Source organism: Gobio gobio (genome assembly GCF_949357685.1).
Source record: "Gobio gobio genome assembly, chromosome: 6".
Taxonomy (NCBI): Eukaryota; Metazoa; Chordata; class Actinopteri; order Cypriniformes; family Gobionidae; genus Gobio; species Gobio gobio.
In genome coordinates, this window is record NC_137102.1 from 63,055,324 (window position 1) to 63,074,931 (window position 19,608).

The 19,608-nt window shown below is 38.6% G+C and overlaps 1 protein-coding gene across 1 annotated transcript in view; it reads right to left on the reverse strand.

Moving 5' to 3' along the window:
* Positions 1-13,945, reverse strand: part of LOC307128212 (protein NLRC3-like) — a 38,629-nt gene extending 24,684 nt beyond the window's left edge. Inside the window, exons 1-2 of the mRNA XM_079819909.1 lie at positions 13,833-13,945; positions 5,119-5,597 (exon numbers count right to left, since the gene is read on the reverse strand). Of these exons, the coding sequence (XP_079676035.1) occupies positions 5,119-5,561 (443 nt within the window). The 5' untranslated portion in view covers positions 5,562-5,597; positions 13,833-13,945. The remainder of the gene's footprint in view (positions 1-5,118; positions 5,598-13,832) is intronic.
* Positions 13,946-19,608: the final 5,663 nt, after the last annotated feature.

The window sequence follows — 19,608 nt, forward strand, 5'->3', positions numbered from 1 at the left end:
CGATACTCAATATCTACAGTATGGATATCAGCTGCGCCTCCTCTCCTTCAGTCCGGTTAACCCTCTGAACACGGCCAACATGTGTTCTGCTGGATTTTTCCTCATGACAGCGTGTTAGTGTTGGTGTGACCGGTCTGAATTTCGCACGGGATTGCACATTATAATTATACTAATTCCCGCAGTTTTCACGCTCGCATAAGAAGCACACACACACACATAGGCCAACCGTAATAAAGCCGCCTCTGACATACAAGTGCAAATATTAGTTCCCTTTTCCAGCTTATTAATGGTCAAATACACGCAAAAATGTCTCAATGCCCATCTTGGTCAGTAATAACGGAAACACAGTCGTAACCAGTTCAGGAAGAATGTGTAGCAGGAACAGTGTTTGGTAATCTGTATTTAATTTTTTACAATAAAGATTATCCAATGTTATTTTAAATGTGATTACTTTTTTTATTTTCAGTTTCTTACCTGAATACTGTTAGACTTACCTGAAAAAATAAAGCAGTCTATTTCATTTGTATCTTTATTCTATTGTGTTTATTTGTGCTATTGTTTGTAATTTGTTTATTTGTTCTTATTTTATTACTGTTTACTCGTCTTTTAAAATTTGAGATCAAGCTTCCTTGTACCTGGTCCTACCAGACTCTCATACATTTAATTTGTTCAGAGAGTCTGGCCGCTCTCCATTGACCAGCGTTCACTTCCTTGAAGGCGGGAACTCTGGTTAGATCCAATAGTTTTAAACTTCCACAGAGCCACTCTGGATCTGCCTTAACCAATCGCTGACGTTTGGTCGTGGCGTATGTTGTGCGCCGTTCGCCTCTGTTTCTCACATGGAAGTCCGTAAAAATAGCTGTGCAGCACCTCAGTGATTAAACCTTGTTCATTCAGATTGTGATTTATTCACAGTGGAGAGTTTTGTGATCGGGAACGGCTGCTCACGTGGTCCGTTACATGATTGTGCTGTAAATAAAATATCATATGCTCGGTATGACAAGAATAAATGCAGCCGTAAATAACGGCCCAATTCAAATGTTTACGTGATTTTCTTCTGTTTATTTTTTGAGCGCTCTAGAAAAGTCTAGAAATCCAAATGACAGTGAAGCGCAGCCATACGGTGCTCTGCAGGGGTCAAAAAGGATATTAACAGTGAATTCTGAAGTGATATATTCCTAAAAACTCAGAGATGTGGATTTGGACAGCAATTAAATCACCACACAACTTTGTGTTTGTCTGAAGCCGGAGGTCATTCGGCCGGGGATTTTTACGCGGGTGGTGGGAGACGGACGGCAATAAAATGACTGACTAGCCCCTGTAAATGATGACCATACCTTCCGACCGCACGAGAAACAATTACCGGGGCTTCAGCAACTCCTTCACCACTAACGGAGCGAGCTGGAAAAATCACACTTTTCCCGGGACACAACATCACGGCCACCAACAGAACTCAGCACAGATTGTTCTTGCTCCGGCTATAACTTCTGGTTATTCGGTAGCGGTGCCACAACGGACCGAACTGCTTCACTCGCATCTTTCTCCGCCGCCATTACTGAACTACAACTCAAACTAGCACATGACATCAATGTCATCGTTCTCAGCCACGCCCTCAGATCGCTTATTGGACCGCTAAAACTGTGTTCGGAGAAAACCTAAGACTATACCGCAGTCCCAGACGGAGCACTGAAGGAGGGCGGAGCCAGGCTAGCTTCATTGTGCTGTATGTAAAGCAATTAGTAAGCAAATATTTGTGAGATAATTGCAATGGTAATTGATAGGGTTCGACCGATACAGATTTTTTAGTGCCGATACAGATTTTTTTTTCATCAGCCTTAGCCGATGACCGATACGGGCTGCCGATTTTCTTGAGCTCATATTTGGAGCCGATACTGCTTTTGCTCCCTCAATTTACATCATAAAAATGACACAATGATCATGATAATAATGTTACAAGTCTCAATTTAAAAAGGGAACATTTAAAGTAGGAAAAAAATACTATGGTAGTCAATAGTTGCTCTATCTGCTTGATTACACACATTCTTCTAAATATCTTATTTTGTGTTCAGCAGAACAAAGAAACTCATACAGGTTTGGAACAACTTGAGGGTGAGTAAATGATGATTGAATTTTCATTTTTGGGAGAACTATCCCTTTAACTTAACCTCTTATAGAGCAACACCAGCCGTAATTCAGGAAAAAAATCTCCCAATGCTCCACGTGAAACTTCGGTTCCGACCTTTTACCATCGTGTCAAATCTCAATTAATTTTCATTAATATGCGCGAGGGAGGGAGAGCAAGACAGTTTGAAGACGGTGACGGTTCTCTCTCTCTCTCTCTCTCTCAGCAATGCGACCACCTGTCACAATCGCAGTAGTCCGTTTCTACATTACTCACTGATCAAATAAGGCTTTAGTCTGATAAAAATTTGCTTTGGTGGCTGCCAAAAAACGTAATCGGTGTTGATTCTGTGGTGCATCGCCGCAAATTAGTCTATGTGTGGGAAACACTGGAGACACACACACACACACACACACACACGCGTCCAAACCTCAGCCAGGTGGTCGCTGAATAAAACTCCCACAAATACCACAGAACAACATCGGCATTACTTAATCCCATGACCCGTGTTCGTAACAGCTACCGTATGCATACGGATAACCTATAACTGAGCTATTTGCATATTTCCCTAAATACAATGGCAAGCAGTTTTATAGACGACGCATTCAGTATTTGCGTTTTCCATTTGGACGCACACACTTGCTTAGCTAGTTGCAAGCATGGGCGTCGGAAGCAAAAAAAATGTGGGTGGGTCCTCTGAAATTTTTTACTGGAGTAGATGCCAATTACATAAAGTACAAATATACCGCTTTGCTTGCTAAACGTATAGTTCGGAAAGACAAAATTACGGAAATCGCCGTATCATTGAGAGCGGCAGTAGTGTAGGGGTAAGACGCACCGCATCTAGTTTTGACACAAATCGACCCGCGGTTCGAGTCCGCCTTTCGCCGAGCTCAATCTTCTCCCTTTTCCCATCACATATCAAATAGGAAAGGCATTTATTTTCAATAAAAATTAAGAAAATATTAGAAAAGTGGAAATAAAGCGTCTAACGTTTTTAATAATAAGTGTTTATCGATTAGGGGTAGGTGAACAGACATGTGCTGGATTAGAGACGATAAACGTGAGTGGGTCCAATATCCTTGATCGTAAAAAGTGGGTCGGTCTTGTCCCACATACAATGGTTCCGACGCCCATGTTTGCAAGCACATATAGAGCAACGTGTTTCCATTTTCAAAGTGTATGGCAAAATTTCAACTAAGTCAAACAGTTAAAAGATGCTTTGAACGTTTCAAACGTATCGTTGTTTTGAGGAGCAGATTGCACTCTCTGCTAGTGGAGGGGCGGTGCATGAACTGTAGCTCAGAGCTGCCCGTGGACGCCTGTCTGTAAATAATGCCGGAAAAAATATCGGCGAACGCAGCAGCCTTGAATCTGCCGATGCCGATACACGTAAAAACACAAATATCGGCCCGATATATCGGTCGAACACTAGTGATTGATCAACGTTTATGAGAAAAGGCTTAAAAGCTTTATCATATAAAGGGATCTCTTCAGAAGAAATGTTTAATTGCCTAGACTTTCAATAGACGGACAAAAAAATAAATTGTATTAAAAATATCTATTTGACAGTTTATGCAGCGTTTTTCCCCTGTGGTATCGAAAATGGTATCGAATAGAGATAATTTTTAGGTATCGTATCGAAGTTAGAAATTCCAGTATCGATTAGGGCTGTGCAATTAATCGAATTTCGATTTCGATTTCGATTTTGCCTCCCAACGATCACCAAAATAGTACAATCGAGAAAAAACGATTATTTTGCCTTGCGTTCTGAATGAAACGCGCATGCGCTCATCCGCCCCTCCCGAAGCCACAAATCTCTCTCAGTTCGGGAATCTCGTGTGCATATCATCCGCTGGAATTTAAAAACTCGGCGCGAGTAAAGATGGCAGAAGGAGGGCAGTTACAGCAGCGTTTGGTGAGCAAAAAAGGCAAAACCAACTCCGTTGTCTGGGAACAGTTTGGCTTCGAGGAATCAGATGACGAGCAGAAACATGTTACGTGCAAGATTTGCTACATGGCAGTGGCTGCAACGCAAGGGAACATCACGAATTTGTTTAACCACTTGAAAATTAAACAGAGTGACCTATGACAATCTAATAAAGAAACAAAAACTGACGAGAGCAGGGGTGCCGTGTAAACGTCCTTTTTTCCCCTCATATTTTTCAAATAATTCTCTCTTTGTAAACTTTGTTCAATGCATGCGAGTGCTGCCGTATGTTTGAATATGACCAGTCGTTTTCCCCGTCATCACCCGTGTTTAGTGCCAGAAGACGCGAATGAGAAGCCGCGCGCGCTGTGAGAAAATGTATCTCTGTGCGCTCATCCGAGAGCGCGCACACGTCTCTCAGCGCGCAAATATTGAGTTCTCTTTCAAGTCTTGCTCTTGAACGGACAAACTCACACAAAACGTATGTCAACATGTCCATCTTGATGAGTATCCTAGCAGACATAGTCTGTATATGCCTTAAGTGAACTTTATACAGTCGATAAAGACGACGCATATCCGATCCGGATTGAATAACTTTTGTAAGTTTAATAGGATTCATCTTTAATTTATGCACTCAAATATGCAATGTTATTTTACATTTGAGACATTTCTGTACCTGAAAACTAATGTTAGACGTACCTGAAAAGCATATCTAGCCGAACCATATTGTTGATCTTATTTATTTGTGATTATCATTTTTACGTGAATACTTTTATACTTTGATTTGAATATATGTTATATTATTTATTTTAATAGTTCAAAAAGTACAACAAATGTTACAATTTCAATTGAATTGTTGAAAGGTGTATTTTTAATAAATACAACACATTCCCAAAGTCATGTGAAATAATCGTGTTACATAATCGTGATTTCAATATTGACCAAAATAATCGTGATTATGATTTTTTCCATAATCGAGCAGCCCTAGTATCGATCCATGACAACACTATTTTCTATCACTGAAATTTTGTCCATAGATTTAGTTAAACTACAGGTTTATCCTTACCTGGGGTCAGAGGTCACTGCTCCATCACTGAATTTAGGAGGATCCTTCATGGATCTGTCACTCTTCAGAGACACACAGCTGGGGTCAGAGGTCACTGCTCCATCACTGAATTTAGGAGGCTTATTCATGGATCTGTCACTCTTCAGAGACACACAGCTGGGGTCAGAGGTCACTGCTCCATCACTGAAGTTAAGAGGCAGAATCATGGATCTGTCACTCTTCAGAGACACACAGCTGGGGTCAGAGGTCACTGCTCCATCACTGAAGTTAAGAGGCAGAATCATGGATCTGTCACTCTTCAGAGACACACAGCTGGGATCAGAGGTCACTGCTCCATCACTGAAGTTAAGAGGCAGAATCATGGATCTGTCACTCTTCAGAGACACACAGCTGGGATCTGGGGATGAAGATCTCTTCCTCTTCCTCTTCTCTCTGTTCTCCATAATGAGAAACTGACTTCAGACCTGCATATGGAAACACTGAGAACAAACACAACTCTTAATATCTCACACTCACACTCACACACACACACACACACACACACACTAGAGTTGTTCTGATTCCGATACTAGTATGGGAAACATCACCGATACCACAAAAAATACTGGCATCGGAATCGGCGAGTACTTGAACCCATGAACCGATCCGATACCATTTCCTTAAACAAGACCTAGTTATGACCGCGAGCTTTGCCTAACCACTGCACGGTTCTTCTTCACTGCTCACAATGCATTGCAGACACAGGAAGTTGTGCTGTGTTGCCACAAAGAACCGCTGTTTAGAGCAGCGAAGAAGAAGAAATGAAAACGTGTTAGCAGTAGGCTATGTGTCCGCTGTTTACTGGCTGTTTAGCAGTATTTCATCTCTGTGTGGATGGCGGGCGCCCGCGCGCACACATGCACACACACACACACACACACGCACACGCACGCGCACGCGCACACGCACACGCACACGCACACGCACACGCACACGCACACGCACACGCACACGCACACGCACACGCACACACACACACACACACACACACTCTAAAGCGCTGCAGAAGTATTTAAATGAGCAATAGAAGTAGTGTTACATGGACGTAGGAAAATTAAGACCCGTTTAAAATTATTTAAGACCTAGAACTCAATACTTCAGCGAATTTAAGACTTTTTAAGGCCTAAAATTTTGATTTTGAAATTCTAGACTTTTTAAAGGTGCCCTAGAATGATTTGAAACAATATTTTAAATAGTTCTCTGATATCTACATAGAGGGTATGTGGCTTATTTAAGGTCAATAATTGTCCAGATACGGTTTTACAGGTCCATTTACAACTCTAGAAATCTTCCCCAGGATGAAATGGTCTGTTTTTGCCTTATTTGGAAGGGTCATGAATATTAATGCTGAGTTCTGCTCTGATTGGCTGTTGTACTGCGCGGCTCAATGATAGCAAACACATCTACACTATCCGTCATGACAATGGAGAGATTAGGCATTCAACCTTATATGTTTGAGCCTGTTTCTGACGAAGATGCAGATTTTGAGGAACAACAAATTGTTTTGAGATTGGAAAAGGACGCTTCTGAGTGGTAAGTTTAGTATTTATTTTCATTAAGAACCTGCAAAATTGTCACGTCCATACTAAAACTTCAGCCTAAACGATAACAAGCATATAGCATTAACTTTACACGTCAGAAGTCACAACTTTGTTTTTGTTTTCAAATGACTATCGTTTCAACTTAAGTGGTGGCGAAGGTGATGTTAGCTAGAAGGATTGAGTGAGCTATAAGCATCTAAACTAACGTAGTTAGCTCCTGAGTTATGTGTTGTTGATGAAATATAGGCTAAATTAGATTTCTATCCGACAAAAGGGATCGACATACGCATCTACGGTTGTATTTTGTAATTTAATGACAACACTGGCAGGAAATAATATTAACCTTTGTCATTAGACATACTATTTAGTTATGTATGCTACTTGGCGTTTCCTATTGTTACTGTACTAGCATCTTGCGTTGGATCTAGACAACAACAGGGATATTATCGTTAATGTTGTCTCTCTAAGAAACGTTCTATTTAATCAGAAATTGTTTAGACAGTCCATAAGTGGATAAAATCACTACTTCCTGCTTGGGGGAATATAGTTCTCCAGTATCAGACGCGGAGCGAAGCCTGTTTGATATTGTCCCAGGTTTGAAAAACTGTCCGTGGTGAAATGGGCTGAGCAAACTAACAACTTTGAATTAAATTGTTGCGGTATCCGATTATAAATAAACATCAACCATGCCTGTTGACATATTTTATCTGTGGGAAGGGTATGAACAGTCACATCCCCTGCACAGCCTGGAACATAACATTTGTTTCCATGATCTGCCATTTCCGCTATCCTCGCTTGTTTACCTGCAGAACTCCCGATGATTCGGCTGCGCAGTTTCGCCTGACATTAAACATGGGCTGGCATATGTAAATATTGGGGGCGTACATATTAATGATCCCGACGGTTGCGTCACACTCTGTTATGTTGAGATTCGCCTATTTTTCTGTGGTATTTTTCACAAACGAGATTTACATATGAAGGAGGAGGCAATGGTGTTTGAGACTCACTATATGTGATTTCCATGTACTTAACTCTTGTTATTTAACTATGGCAAGGATAATTCAATTTTTCATTCTAGGGCACCTTTAAGACCCGTGGAAACCCAGAGGCAGGTCAGTTACAGCACACCAGTTAAAAACATTTAATTAAGACATGGTGGAAAACATGTTTATCTTTCATTTCAAATGAGTGTATTATAATGTCTTGTCTTGAAATGTCTTTATTGTCAAATGTGTGTTGAATGTAAACTCCTCTTAGGAATTTCTCCATTCAATGTGAACAGGGGTGGGCTTACCATTAAACAAAGGTAGGCGACGCCTGGGGCCCCGCAAGCCAAGGGCCCCTAAAATGCTTGTTATGTACGATACGCGTTCAGCGCGGATGCACAAGTGGTTGCTGTGGTGTTCATTACCACGACATCCCCCTTTTGTCCGCATGAACGTGCATCTTGTAGAAAGTGTAGGGCCTTATGATTTCCGCGATTCCGAAAACGCGTACAGGATCACGGAATCCATTCATAAAAACAAACGGAATGTCATGGAATGAATGGTGCAGACGCGCGGTTTCGTTTAGCAGCACGCGCGACACTCGCCTTCACAACTCATTCACACAGAGACATAACACATGCAGGATTCATATTTAAATATTATTTTCGCCGTTTAATATGCACATACACTAGTAGTCCATATCGTGATTTGATTGAAGTGTGCTGACTTGCATTGGATTTATTCATCCAAAATTTGACAAATTCCGTGTTAAACATTAAATTCCATTTTTATGACTGGATTCCGCGAGTCTGCGTTTTCTGCATCGCGGAAATCATAGGGCCCTACACTTCACGAGCATTGTACCATTTCATTTGAGAGAAACTATCATCATAACACACACACACCGAAAAATGTCTTCAAGGCAACCCATCAAAATAAAAGTTTGGACAGTGTAGCTTAGCCTATGCCTAATGTAATAATTTTAACAGGCCTAAACCTCTGTTGTGTAGAAATTTGCATGTACAAAAATTAAAGGATTTGTTTAATTTTCATTGGAATGAAAGATACGTGTTTCGTTGCCTTCATTTGATTACCAGAAAAATTTAAATACATAAAACAAATAAATATATTTTGTTAAACGTTTAATAAATTGCTGTTTAATTAATAAATTTATGTTAAATAAGTTTCATGATTTCAATTAATTAGACATGCTTTTTAATTAATACAATTTAATATAACCATCCAGAATAAAAAATATATATATAAAAAAAAGAATTTGGAATTTTTTTTTTCCCTCTGGAATTTGGAAAAAAAATAAACTGATTTCATAGGGCTCTACAAATGAACATAACATGCATCTGAAGTTATAATTAAATACGGAGCAACAGTGCATATTATGTTTATCGTTTGAAATTGCACTCATTCATTTCTGTGAAGGGCCCGAGTAGATGACGCATGCAGTTACTTTCCACACAGACACACTTCATTTTTGGTTGTAATAATTCTTATGTGTGTAATAATGTCCTTCATTCTAATGTAAATGTGTGGGGGTGGAGGGGTCGAGCAGCAGCAATCATCACAACAGTGGAAATAACCTCAAGGGTGTAAATCTGCAATTGTATAGGGCCTATCCCAGAGAGCAAACAGACGTCGTTTCAACGTTGATTTTTGGTTGTAAAGGTCAGTATCAGTCGTCGATCAAATTTCAATGTTGAATCAACGTTCACTATTTGGTCGGTACATCAGAACTTTATTACGTTGAAAATATAACGTCGATTCCACGTTGAAATGAGGTTGACTCCTCAACGATATGGCCGACGCATATGTCAAAATCACAACGTCTAATATATGTTGAAACTTGGTTAGAGGAATGACAAGACCTGAACTAAATTCAGAAGGAAATGGGATGTACATGTATTTTAATTCATTATGGAAAAAAAATAAAATAAATGTAAGTACCTTCACAAATTTATAGAAGTCGCTGATATTAAAAGGGGCAGTCTTTGAAGTTTCCAAAGTGTGACACCTTTATTTTATAAAAGTACATTTATTTTATATGTATATTTATTTAATTTATTTTTACAGTTAAAAAGAATCTGAAAGCACTTAATAAAAAACAGTGAGACTTAATATTGCTAGTCATATAACCAAAGCAAAGCATTTGTATAGAAAAATACTGTCTGCATGCAATCACACTTTAAAATGAAATAATTAGGTTGAGTGTTCCTAAACAAAATAATACAAATTATTAAACTAATATAATATAAAACTAATATAAAAGTGCCACTTTGTCTCACCATCAAGTGCAGGGGTGGCTTTTGCGCCTATGAATTACATATAAATACATTTTTAATTCATGATTTAATATTAATGAGGTTTTTATGTATGTAATGTTTTAATTCTAGTTTATTTATGTAAATGATGCGTGACTGTGACTTTATTGCGCGTGCGTGATGAACGGCGGAGAGTTGCCATGGAAACGGGATACGACAACTCCTTCTGTCGCTGTTGTTTTCACTACTTTCAGGTGAGTTTAGTCTCTAAAATCACACAAATAATACACACAACTGTTCCTGACACCTTCTTACTTGTAATTGACACACTTCTGTTGAATATTTACTTTAAATAAATGGTTTAGTGTCTTTGGAAAAAGACCGTTAGCATCTCGGCTAACTATCGATTGAGCTCTTGTTTATGAAAGTTTGAGCTTTTAATCAAATCTTTATGTGAAAATGAGAGGTTTTGATCGTTTTGTAAAGGTTTTGCTGGTAATTTGTCAATGGTAGGTGTCAAAAACCTAAAAGTATAAACTGTAACGTCACTGTTAATCGGTGAAGTCAATTACATGGAGCGCAAAAATTAGCTGCAAATTGGTAAACAAAAATTGTAAAAAAATGTTGTGTGATTTCAGGAGGGACAAAATAACCCCTCTACAACAGAGATGAAGATCCCAAGATCCCAACATTCCTGAAGGAAGCTCCTGACAGAGAAGTAGGAAACAGCTGAACTGAGGAAGTTCATTAAATAACTTAATATGCATTTATTTTACAGTATATTTCAAGTAATATCACCATGATTTTACATTATTTTCTTTTCCAAATTTATAAATTTAAAGAAGGCTTTGACATCCAAACGTAAGTGACACTGTATGAGCAATAATTAACAAGTAAACCTAAAAACATCAACTCTTAATACATTATTTTCTGTATATTCTTCTTTCCTTTTTTGCTTTTCTCCTCTTCTTTAGCTTCTTTCCTTCTAATAAACTGGCATTATATACTAAATATGGTTGCTTATGTTTCTAGATTCTTCCATCCTGATGTTCTGCTCCACAGCAGAGTTGGAGCGAATCTCCTGTCAAAGAAAATCTCCAATACTCATACGACTAGTAAGTACAATCTCTAACATACACTAATGTTCAAAAGTGTGGGGTTGGTACAGCTTTTTATGTTTTTGAAAGATGTCTCTTTTGTGCTTACCAATGCTGCATTTATTTGATTAAAAATACATTAAAAACTGTAATATTGTTACAGTGTAGTAGATCAGCTGTTCTCTATGTGAATATATAGTAAAGTGTGATTTATTCCTGTGATTTATCATCATTCCTCCAGTCTTCAGAGTCACATGACCCTTCACTGATCATTCTCATATGAGGATCTGATGATCAACACACATTATTATGAGTATTATCAGTGTTGAAAACAGCTTCATATTTTGTAGAAGCCGTGATACATTTTATTTTTCAGGATTCTTTGATGAATAGAAAGTTCAAAAGAACAGCATTTATTTGAGATATAAACTTTTGTAAAGATTATAAATGTCTATATGTCTTTTACAAATGTCTTTACTGTCACTTTGTTTTGATCATTTAATGCATCCTTGCTAAATAAAAATATGAATTTCTTTAAAAAGAAAATCTTATTGAACCCAAACTTTTGAACAGTAGTGTACACAACATTTATAGGTTTGGGGTCTGTTTGACAACAACAACCAAAAAACTGTGCTAGTTATATGAGATTAAATAGTAAAAGTGCACATTATCATCTTTTGCCTGAAATAATATGAACTAATGCTAATCGTTCTCCTGTTACTCTCCTGTTTCTATCTCAGGATGCACAGCAAGGTTACTAGAGATTACGCCAGCTCCAGTTTGATCCAGCCTCACTCACGAAGACTTCAGATGATTGCAACTATAGATGGAAATGCAAAACTGCCAGATATTGTCCTTATATTGTAATCGTTGGCCCGGTTATACAGACAGCTCTTAGATTAAGCCAAGGTTAGGGCTTAGTTCAAATAGGACAATGTAAGTAGCTTTTTTTAAATGTGCCTTAGAAAAAAAAACATTACTGGTGTGAATCTTGAGACAAAACAATGACACTGGCATATTTTAAGATATATCAGGTCAAGTTGCTTTCAGTTAAAGGCTTAGTTCACACAAAAATGAAATCCTAGGGTGTGTATGACATTGTTCTTTAAGCCAAACACAATCAGAGTTATATTAAAAATGTCCTGGCTCTTCCAAGCTTTATAATAGTAGTGAATGGCTGTTTCTGTTTTGAAGTCCATAAAAGTGCATCTATCCATCATAAAACACGGCTCTGGGCGGTCTGCCGGAAGCTAGATATTTTACTTTATAACATGTTAGATCTGGGCATTTTTCTTAAACAAACCCATCGATTCGCTTTAGAAGGCCTTGATTAACCCCTGGAGCCTTGTGGAGCACTTTTATAATGGATAGATGCACTTTTATAATGGATAGATGCACTTTTATAATGGATAGATGCACTTTTATAATGGATAGATGCACTTTTTTGAGCTTCAAGGTTTGGGCTGCCTTTCACTGTCATTATAAAGCTTAGAAAAACCAGGATATGTTTTAATATAACTCTGATTGTATTTGTCTGAAAGAAGAATGCCATATACACTAGGGTTGGGCGATGTCCCCTAAATTGGCAGTTGACGATGTTTACAGTAAAACATGGTAATTAGGTAAATAGGTAGATAATATACTATATCTCTTTACATAATTACTATTTTCTACTTAAAACTATCATTTCGTTATTTTTACTAACCCAAATAATGCCTCATCCGCTAGGTTGCACGTGAGGGGGAAAAAATAGGTTCCTTCCACTTAAGAGTTGAGCTCTTTTTATTTTAATATATCTCTTTACATAAAGACTATTTTCTACTTTTTTTTTTTACTAACCCAGGGTTTTGTATGTGAATGCTGTTCATGTGAATATTACCACAGGAGTGAAGCACAAAGCTTTGTTTAGCCTAGAAAGCAAATTATGTCAGATTGCACTTTTTCATTCTGTTTTGCGATCTGGATCAGGTCACTCGATTTTTCGTGAATTTTAACAATAGGCCTAGTCCATTTTATCCCAATGGACATGGACATCTCGTTTCTTTTCCCAAATCTTCCCTCACGTCGCCATGTTCGCAGGGGATTATAAACGTTTCTTCCTTTCGTTTGCTTATAATTAAGTCTATTATAACTATTCACATCCTTTACTGTGGGAAAGTATAAAAAACACTGTAGGACGAATACCTTTTTACTTCAAATGTTATTTAACACAGTTTGTTCTTGTTATTAAACTTGGTAAGGCGCGTCAAGTTTGGTTTATTTGAATGGCGCATTTCACACACGCCGGTGATTTTAGTTTGGTTTTCTCTGGCAGTGAATAATCAAACATTGCCTAAATGTCTTGACCCTGAGGAAGATAAAATCCGCTCTTCAGACCTTTTACAACAAGTGTTGCTTTGCAACATCAGCAGAACATATGAAGATGAAGATATTCGAGAAGGTCTATCCAGCTTGAGTCCCGCATTCCTCTCAAAGCGCAGACGGTAATGGCGCATCTTTGGGGGAAATAGGAGGAATCAAATATTTGTCTAACTAATATTTAATTTTCTTATATTCTTGAGGTTACCATTATTTACTGAAAATCGTTTAAATGTTTTATAGGCTGTAGTTGAGAAAGTGTTTGCTACATTGCTGTCTATGGAGGGGACAGAGAGCTCTCGGATTTCATCAGAAATATCTTCATTTGTGTCTGAAGATGAACGAAGGTCTCACGGGTTTATTATGAGAGCGATGGAGCAATAATATGACATGATATCAGAAGATGATAACTGAACTTACCGAGATGTGATGGTTATGTCCGGTTATGAAGACAGATTACAGTTTTAATTCCAAATGTTTGCTTGTCATTAGAATCGAGACTTTACTTTCGGTTTTGATGACGCTGTTTCCTCAGAATGCGCATGCGCAGATGCTTCTTCTTCTTCTTCTTCTTCTTCTGTGGCTTTTATCAAACGAGGAGCATTACCGCCATCTTCTGGACTGAGGTGTGAACTCATTGGGATGTCATTTTATAAACTGTGTGGGAAAACAACACAAATTCTGAAGTTTCAAGCTGAGTTTCTCTCAGAAATATCATAGCATCCTTAATTATAGATTGTGATCCAGGCACTCAATAGAGTTTTTAATTAATTTCCCATTGCCGTCTCTCGTTCTTTCCTTTTTCCAGAACACTTTCTACATGTCAAGAGTACATGTGTGACATTTTCCACTTGTCCACAATGAAGGCATAATCCAGTCTGATGTTGTCCTATTACATTTCAGCAGCTATTTAATCTTGTGCCCTATTCTCAACCTTGTTCTCATGGTTTCCTCCTGCCGTCCCAGACTACGCTGCTTTATAACCATCACTTCTTTCTGAATGTTGTAGAAATCTCCTCCCGATCCCATATATCCTGCCACATCTGATGAATATAATCTTTAATGATGACTTTAATCTCTGATTTGCTAAGTGGAACTTGTATGTTTATATGCTCTGCCTTTAATGCATCAACCTTCTCATTTCCCTCAATACCCACATGTGCCGGAACACAAACAAATATAAACTCATTTGATTTATCTCCTTTAAAAGATCTCGTCTACATACAGATGTTCCAGTCTGAGGACTTGATCAAGAAGACATGGACTCTGAACAGATGACAGATGCCTTATGTGCTTTAACTTCCTCTAAAATAATGGCCATTATTTCAGCTGTAGAAACTGAGAGCTGATCTGATGGTGGATGTTAAAAATATTAATGTAAACTATTGAACAAGAATTGGTCCTACTTCAGAAATGGTTTAAAGGTCCCATGGCATGGCATTTTTCTATTATTTTATAGTGTTTCCTGAGGTGTACTTATATTGTTAGTATGATTTTTACATCATAAAATGTCATAATTTAGAAATAAAAGGCATTTTTTCTATACTGCTGTTTGCCCTGTGGCTGAATGCCCTGCTTCAAGAGGCGTGTCTGCTGTGAGACCTCAGGAAAAACGCCCACTGTTGTGATTGGCTGACATCTTTGCATTTTAAATGAGCGGAGGGGGCGTGGTTTAACGAGGCACGAGCAGGCACGAGTCTGCCAGAGACAGATGGACCTGTGTTCACTTCACATCAGTTCTCTCAGCATGTCTCAGTTCAGGGTGAACTGTTGTAGTTACTAGAATATACTTCAGGTTATTAGTTTATTTCTAGTCAGAGGGGCTGTCACTCATGTCAGAAAGTTAGTAAATTATGGATCAGCGCTGACTCGAGACGCGAACCGTTTAGAACGATTCAGTCCGATTTGGTGAACTGGTTCGGTTCACTAAAAAGAACCGATTCAAAAGAATGATTCGTTCGCGAACAGGACATCACGGAGACGGAGCGATTGCTAACAAAGTTATTTATAGTAACTACTGAGTTATGAGAGCGTTGTCTGTCAGCGCGAGTTTATTGTGTTTGTATCTGAGAGTTCTGAATAAACACGAGTCCCAGTCACACCGAGTCCTCTTCATCATTATTCTACCAACTTTGTAACACATGCAATGTAACGTTACCATTACAGCGAGATGAACGAGTTAGTAAGTTTGATTAAAGCATTATTTCTGGATATGTTCCAATCATATGAATAGCGTCAGTGATGCGCATTGAGTAACTTACACAGCGCAAACAAAGACACAACAGCAGTAATCGAATGTAATCCAGTTTATTGTGGGGAAAGCTGGCTAGCCTAGCCGGATACCCTCACGCTTACCCCCCTTCTGCTTAATCTCACGCCGCGTTTGGTGCCTCCGCTGTGGGCAGATGCAGTACTGGGGGTCGGGGATGTTGAAGGCCGAGCTTCGGCGTGTGTGAGGTTTATCTCTAAAGATGTGACTCTGCTGATGTTGAGCAGAAACTCATGACTGTATGCACATTTTAGAACAGATAGACGCGACGAGGACGTACAAAACACTGACTCACAAGATAGAAAACATGAAAACACCGTTCTGTCGGGAGAGAGAGAAGCCGCAGTGTGTGCGCGAATAATAAATAATTAGCTACACATCAGAAATCAATGATCACAGATCAGAAGGAACTGAAGAAAGACTTCTGTTTTCATTTGTACATCCAAACACTGAGAAACTGCAGCATTCACTCGTTCACAACCCATGATCTCTCGAGCGTTTGCATGGGCGTGGCAGATTCTCTGGGCGGAGGAAAGGGAGGAAACCGTTCCTGCTCTGATGTCATAACAGGAGACTTCAGGATTGGCTCGTCTGGCCTGACATTTTCTCAAAGGCAGAGAAAGACAGCCAGAACTCGGGTTTACACCCATCAACATTTCTATCCACTTGGGGACAATATTCAGGCTAGGGGAACTCATATTAATGTTGAAAAACCTCATAAAATGAAAATTTCATGCCATGGGACCTTTAACAAAAATAAATTGTCATTGAACTTAAGTAAAACAAAATTTATGTTGTTTACAAATAAAAAATGTCTTGATAATGTTCGTTTGACTTTAAATGGAATAACTATTGAAAGAGTGTCAGAATTTAAGTTTTTAGAAGTACTCATTGATGAAAAATTTAAATGGAAGTCACACATAGCTTATGTAAGAAGTAAAATTTGTAAAAACATTGCGGTTTTGAGCAAAGTAAAGTTTATGTTAAATTATGAGGCAATGAGAATCCTATATTGTCCTTTTATTTTGCCACATTTTATGTATTGTTTAGAGGTATGGGGAAACTCTTATTTCACTAATTTAATGCCTTTGTTTATTTTGCAAAAAAGGGTTATAAGAATAATTAATGGAGTTGCTCCAAGAGAACATACTACAGGACTGTTTCTGAGGTCACGACTACTTAAATTGAAGGATTTGGTTTCTTTACAAACTATATTAGTTGTATATGAAGCAAAACACAGCATGTTACCGCATGGATTGCAAACCCTTTTTACTTTAAATAGTGAGACAAGTAGAAGAAATAATGATTTTAAACAACCTTTTGCTGGAAATACCCTCAAACAAATGTGTGTTTCAGTTTCTGGTGTGAAAAGATGGAACTATCTAGAAAACGAATTAAAATGTTGTTCAAATATTCTTCAATTTAAATATCAGTATAAACAGAAGATATTTAATCTGTACAAAGATGAATGTAAAAATTGTTAATTTATAACAACGATGGTTTTGTCATTGTTTATGTTTTGAAAGTTGTCATTATCGCATTATTGTTGTTTTTTGTTTGTTTATTCTTGTTTAAATGTGTGTATATGTATATGCATATTTCTTTTTCTTATGTTGGTGAGGCCATCTAATTTGTGACTTTCTTAATATAAGATTGGGGTAGGAGTTTATACGATTTTTTTTTTCTTCATCCTACTCCTGTTCTTCTTGTCATGGAATGTATTTTTGTTGTGTTTTTGAGGATTGTTGTTGTAGCACTTCATGTTGCATTACCATGAAAAAGAGAATGCATAAATAAATAAATGTTTATATTATCAATAGAAAACCCATTTAACATGATAAGGTCAAGAGTATGTCCAAGTACATGTGTAGCCTTATCCACATGCTGAATAAAACCAAAGGAGTCCAGGACATAATTAAACTCAGTGACCATAGGCTTTCCAGGACAGCAGACGTGAATATTAAAATCACCCAAAATTAGCAAACGATCATATGATGCAATGAAATTAGATATGAAGTCAGAAAACTCATTTATAAAGTCTTTATCTGGCTTTGGAGGCCTGTAGACCAAGAAACATACTAACGGAGTTGCAGCAGATTCTATTAGTACACATTGCGCTTCAAATGTATAAAGGTTTCCAGCAGAGACTGTCCGTATTTTAAACTGATTACTAAAAACCATGGCCACCCCACCTCCTCTACCAGCACATCTTGGAGTGCTAATAAACCAACAGTTTGATGGACAAAGTTCTCCAAAGATTGATGACTCATCAGTTCCAGCCCATGTTTCCGTTAGAAATAAAACATCCAGGCCACGGCGGATAAAAAAGTCATTCAGTATAAACGTCTTATTAGACACAGACCTGGCATTAATCAGGGCCATTTTTACGTACACCTGCTGTAAATTTGGTTCTTTTCTCTTTTCGACTGCGCTTTCTTAGTGACGATGTGGAGTAATTACGTTAACAACTCAACATTCATTCTTTGAACAATAAAATATAAACATATATAAACACAATGTTGTCTTCTCTGATCCCAAAAATCTATAACTATTAATTTCACAATTTCATATTTATTAATTTCTTATTGAATATTGATAGATCAGCACAATTAAAATGAAAATAAATGATGGGTTTTACTGTTGATCAATGATCACTGTGATTGTTATACTATTGTGTACACCTGTTGCATATTTTGCTTAAGATCACTAGCCTACCTATTTAAGTCCCCTTGCCATACAGCTATGTGTTCATATGACCTATATGAAAATGACGCGAAAACCACAATTTTCAAAAAATGAAGTTACAGTTCTTTTGGAAGAGGTGGAGAATAAAAAAAAACAGCTGTTTTCAAAGCTGAAAAATTGTGTAACAAATGCTGATAAAAAAAAATCCTGGGCAGAAATCACCCAAAAAATAAATGCTGCTGGCTATGTTTATGAGCGAAGCCCAGAAGAAGTTAGAAAAAAGTGGACGGACTTTGCAAGTGTGTCAAAACGGAGGGCTGCAGCACGTAGAAGGGAAGCAAAAAAGACTGGTGGGGGTATCAACTCCATTCCTCCTCTGACTGCAGAGGAAGAGAGAGTTTTGGCCATTCTGGGGCCTGAGGCCTTGGAAGGGATCCCTGGAGGCATAGATGCATGTGCGTCAACCAGGCCTTTGAATTCAAAGTTGAGCCCTGGAACATCAGAACCCCTCCAGCCTTCCCCTGGAACATCAGGCCCCCTCCACCCTGGTCCTGGAACATCAGAACCCCTCCAGCCTTCCCCTGGAACATCAGGCCCCCTCCACCCTGGTCCTGGAACATCAGAACCCCTCCAACCTGCCCCTGGAACATCAGGCCCCCTCCACCCTGGTCCTGGAACATCAGAACCCCTCCAACCTGCCCCTGGAACATCAGCAATGAGTCCTGGTCTTGGGCTATTGCTTCCTTCTTCTGACTCCCCTCAGTCTGAGGCCTCCTCATGTGCTGAGCAACGTCGTTCTGGCATTCCAGAAAACCAGCCATTAATCTTCCGCCAAAGGAGAAACAGGGGACGTTGTGGCTGCAGTGAGAAGCTGCTTCAGTCGGAGAAGAAGAAATTATCTGAACTCCAGGGAATCAGGAGAGAACTGAGGGCCCTGAAGGAGCAGAAAGGCCAACATCATCAGGAGGTTATGGCCTATAGGAGGGCTAAATTGGAACTCCTGCAACAACAAGCCAGCAAGCCCTCTTTAACCATGTTTCTACCAACCGACAGTAAGTGAAAATTGTGTTATTTACTCAGTATGGAAAGTCAAATCATGTGTGGCTGACAGCCATGTAATCTTTTTTCTTTTTTTTCAGATCCACAGATGTAATCCTCTTTTTTTTTTTGCTACATTGTTGGCCATCATGCCTCACTTCTGGCAAATGGGGCTCTGGTGAAGCTGTGTGGTGCATGGCATTC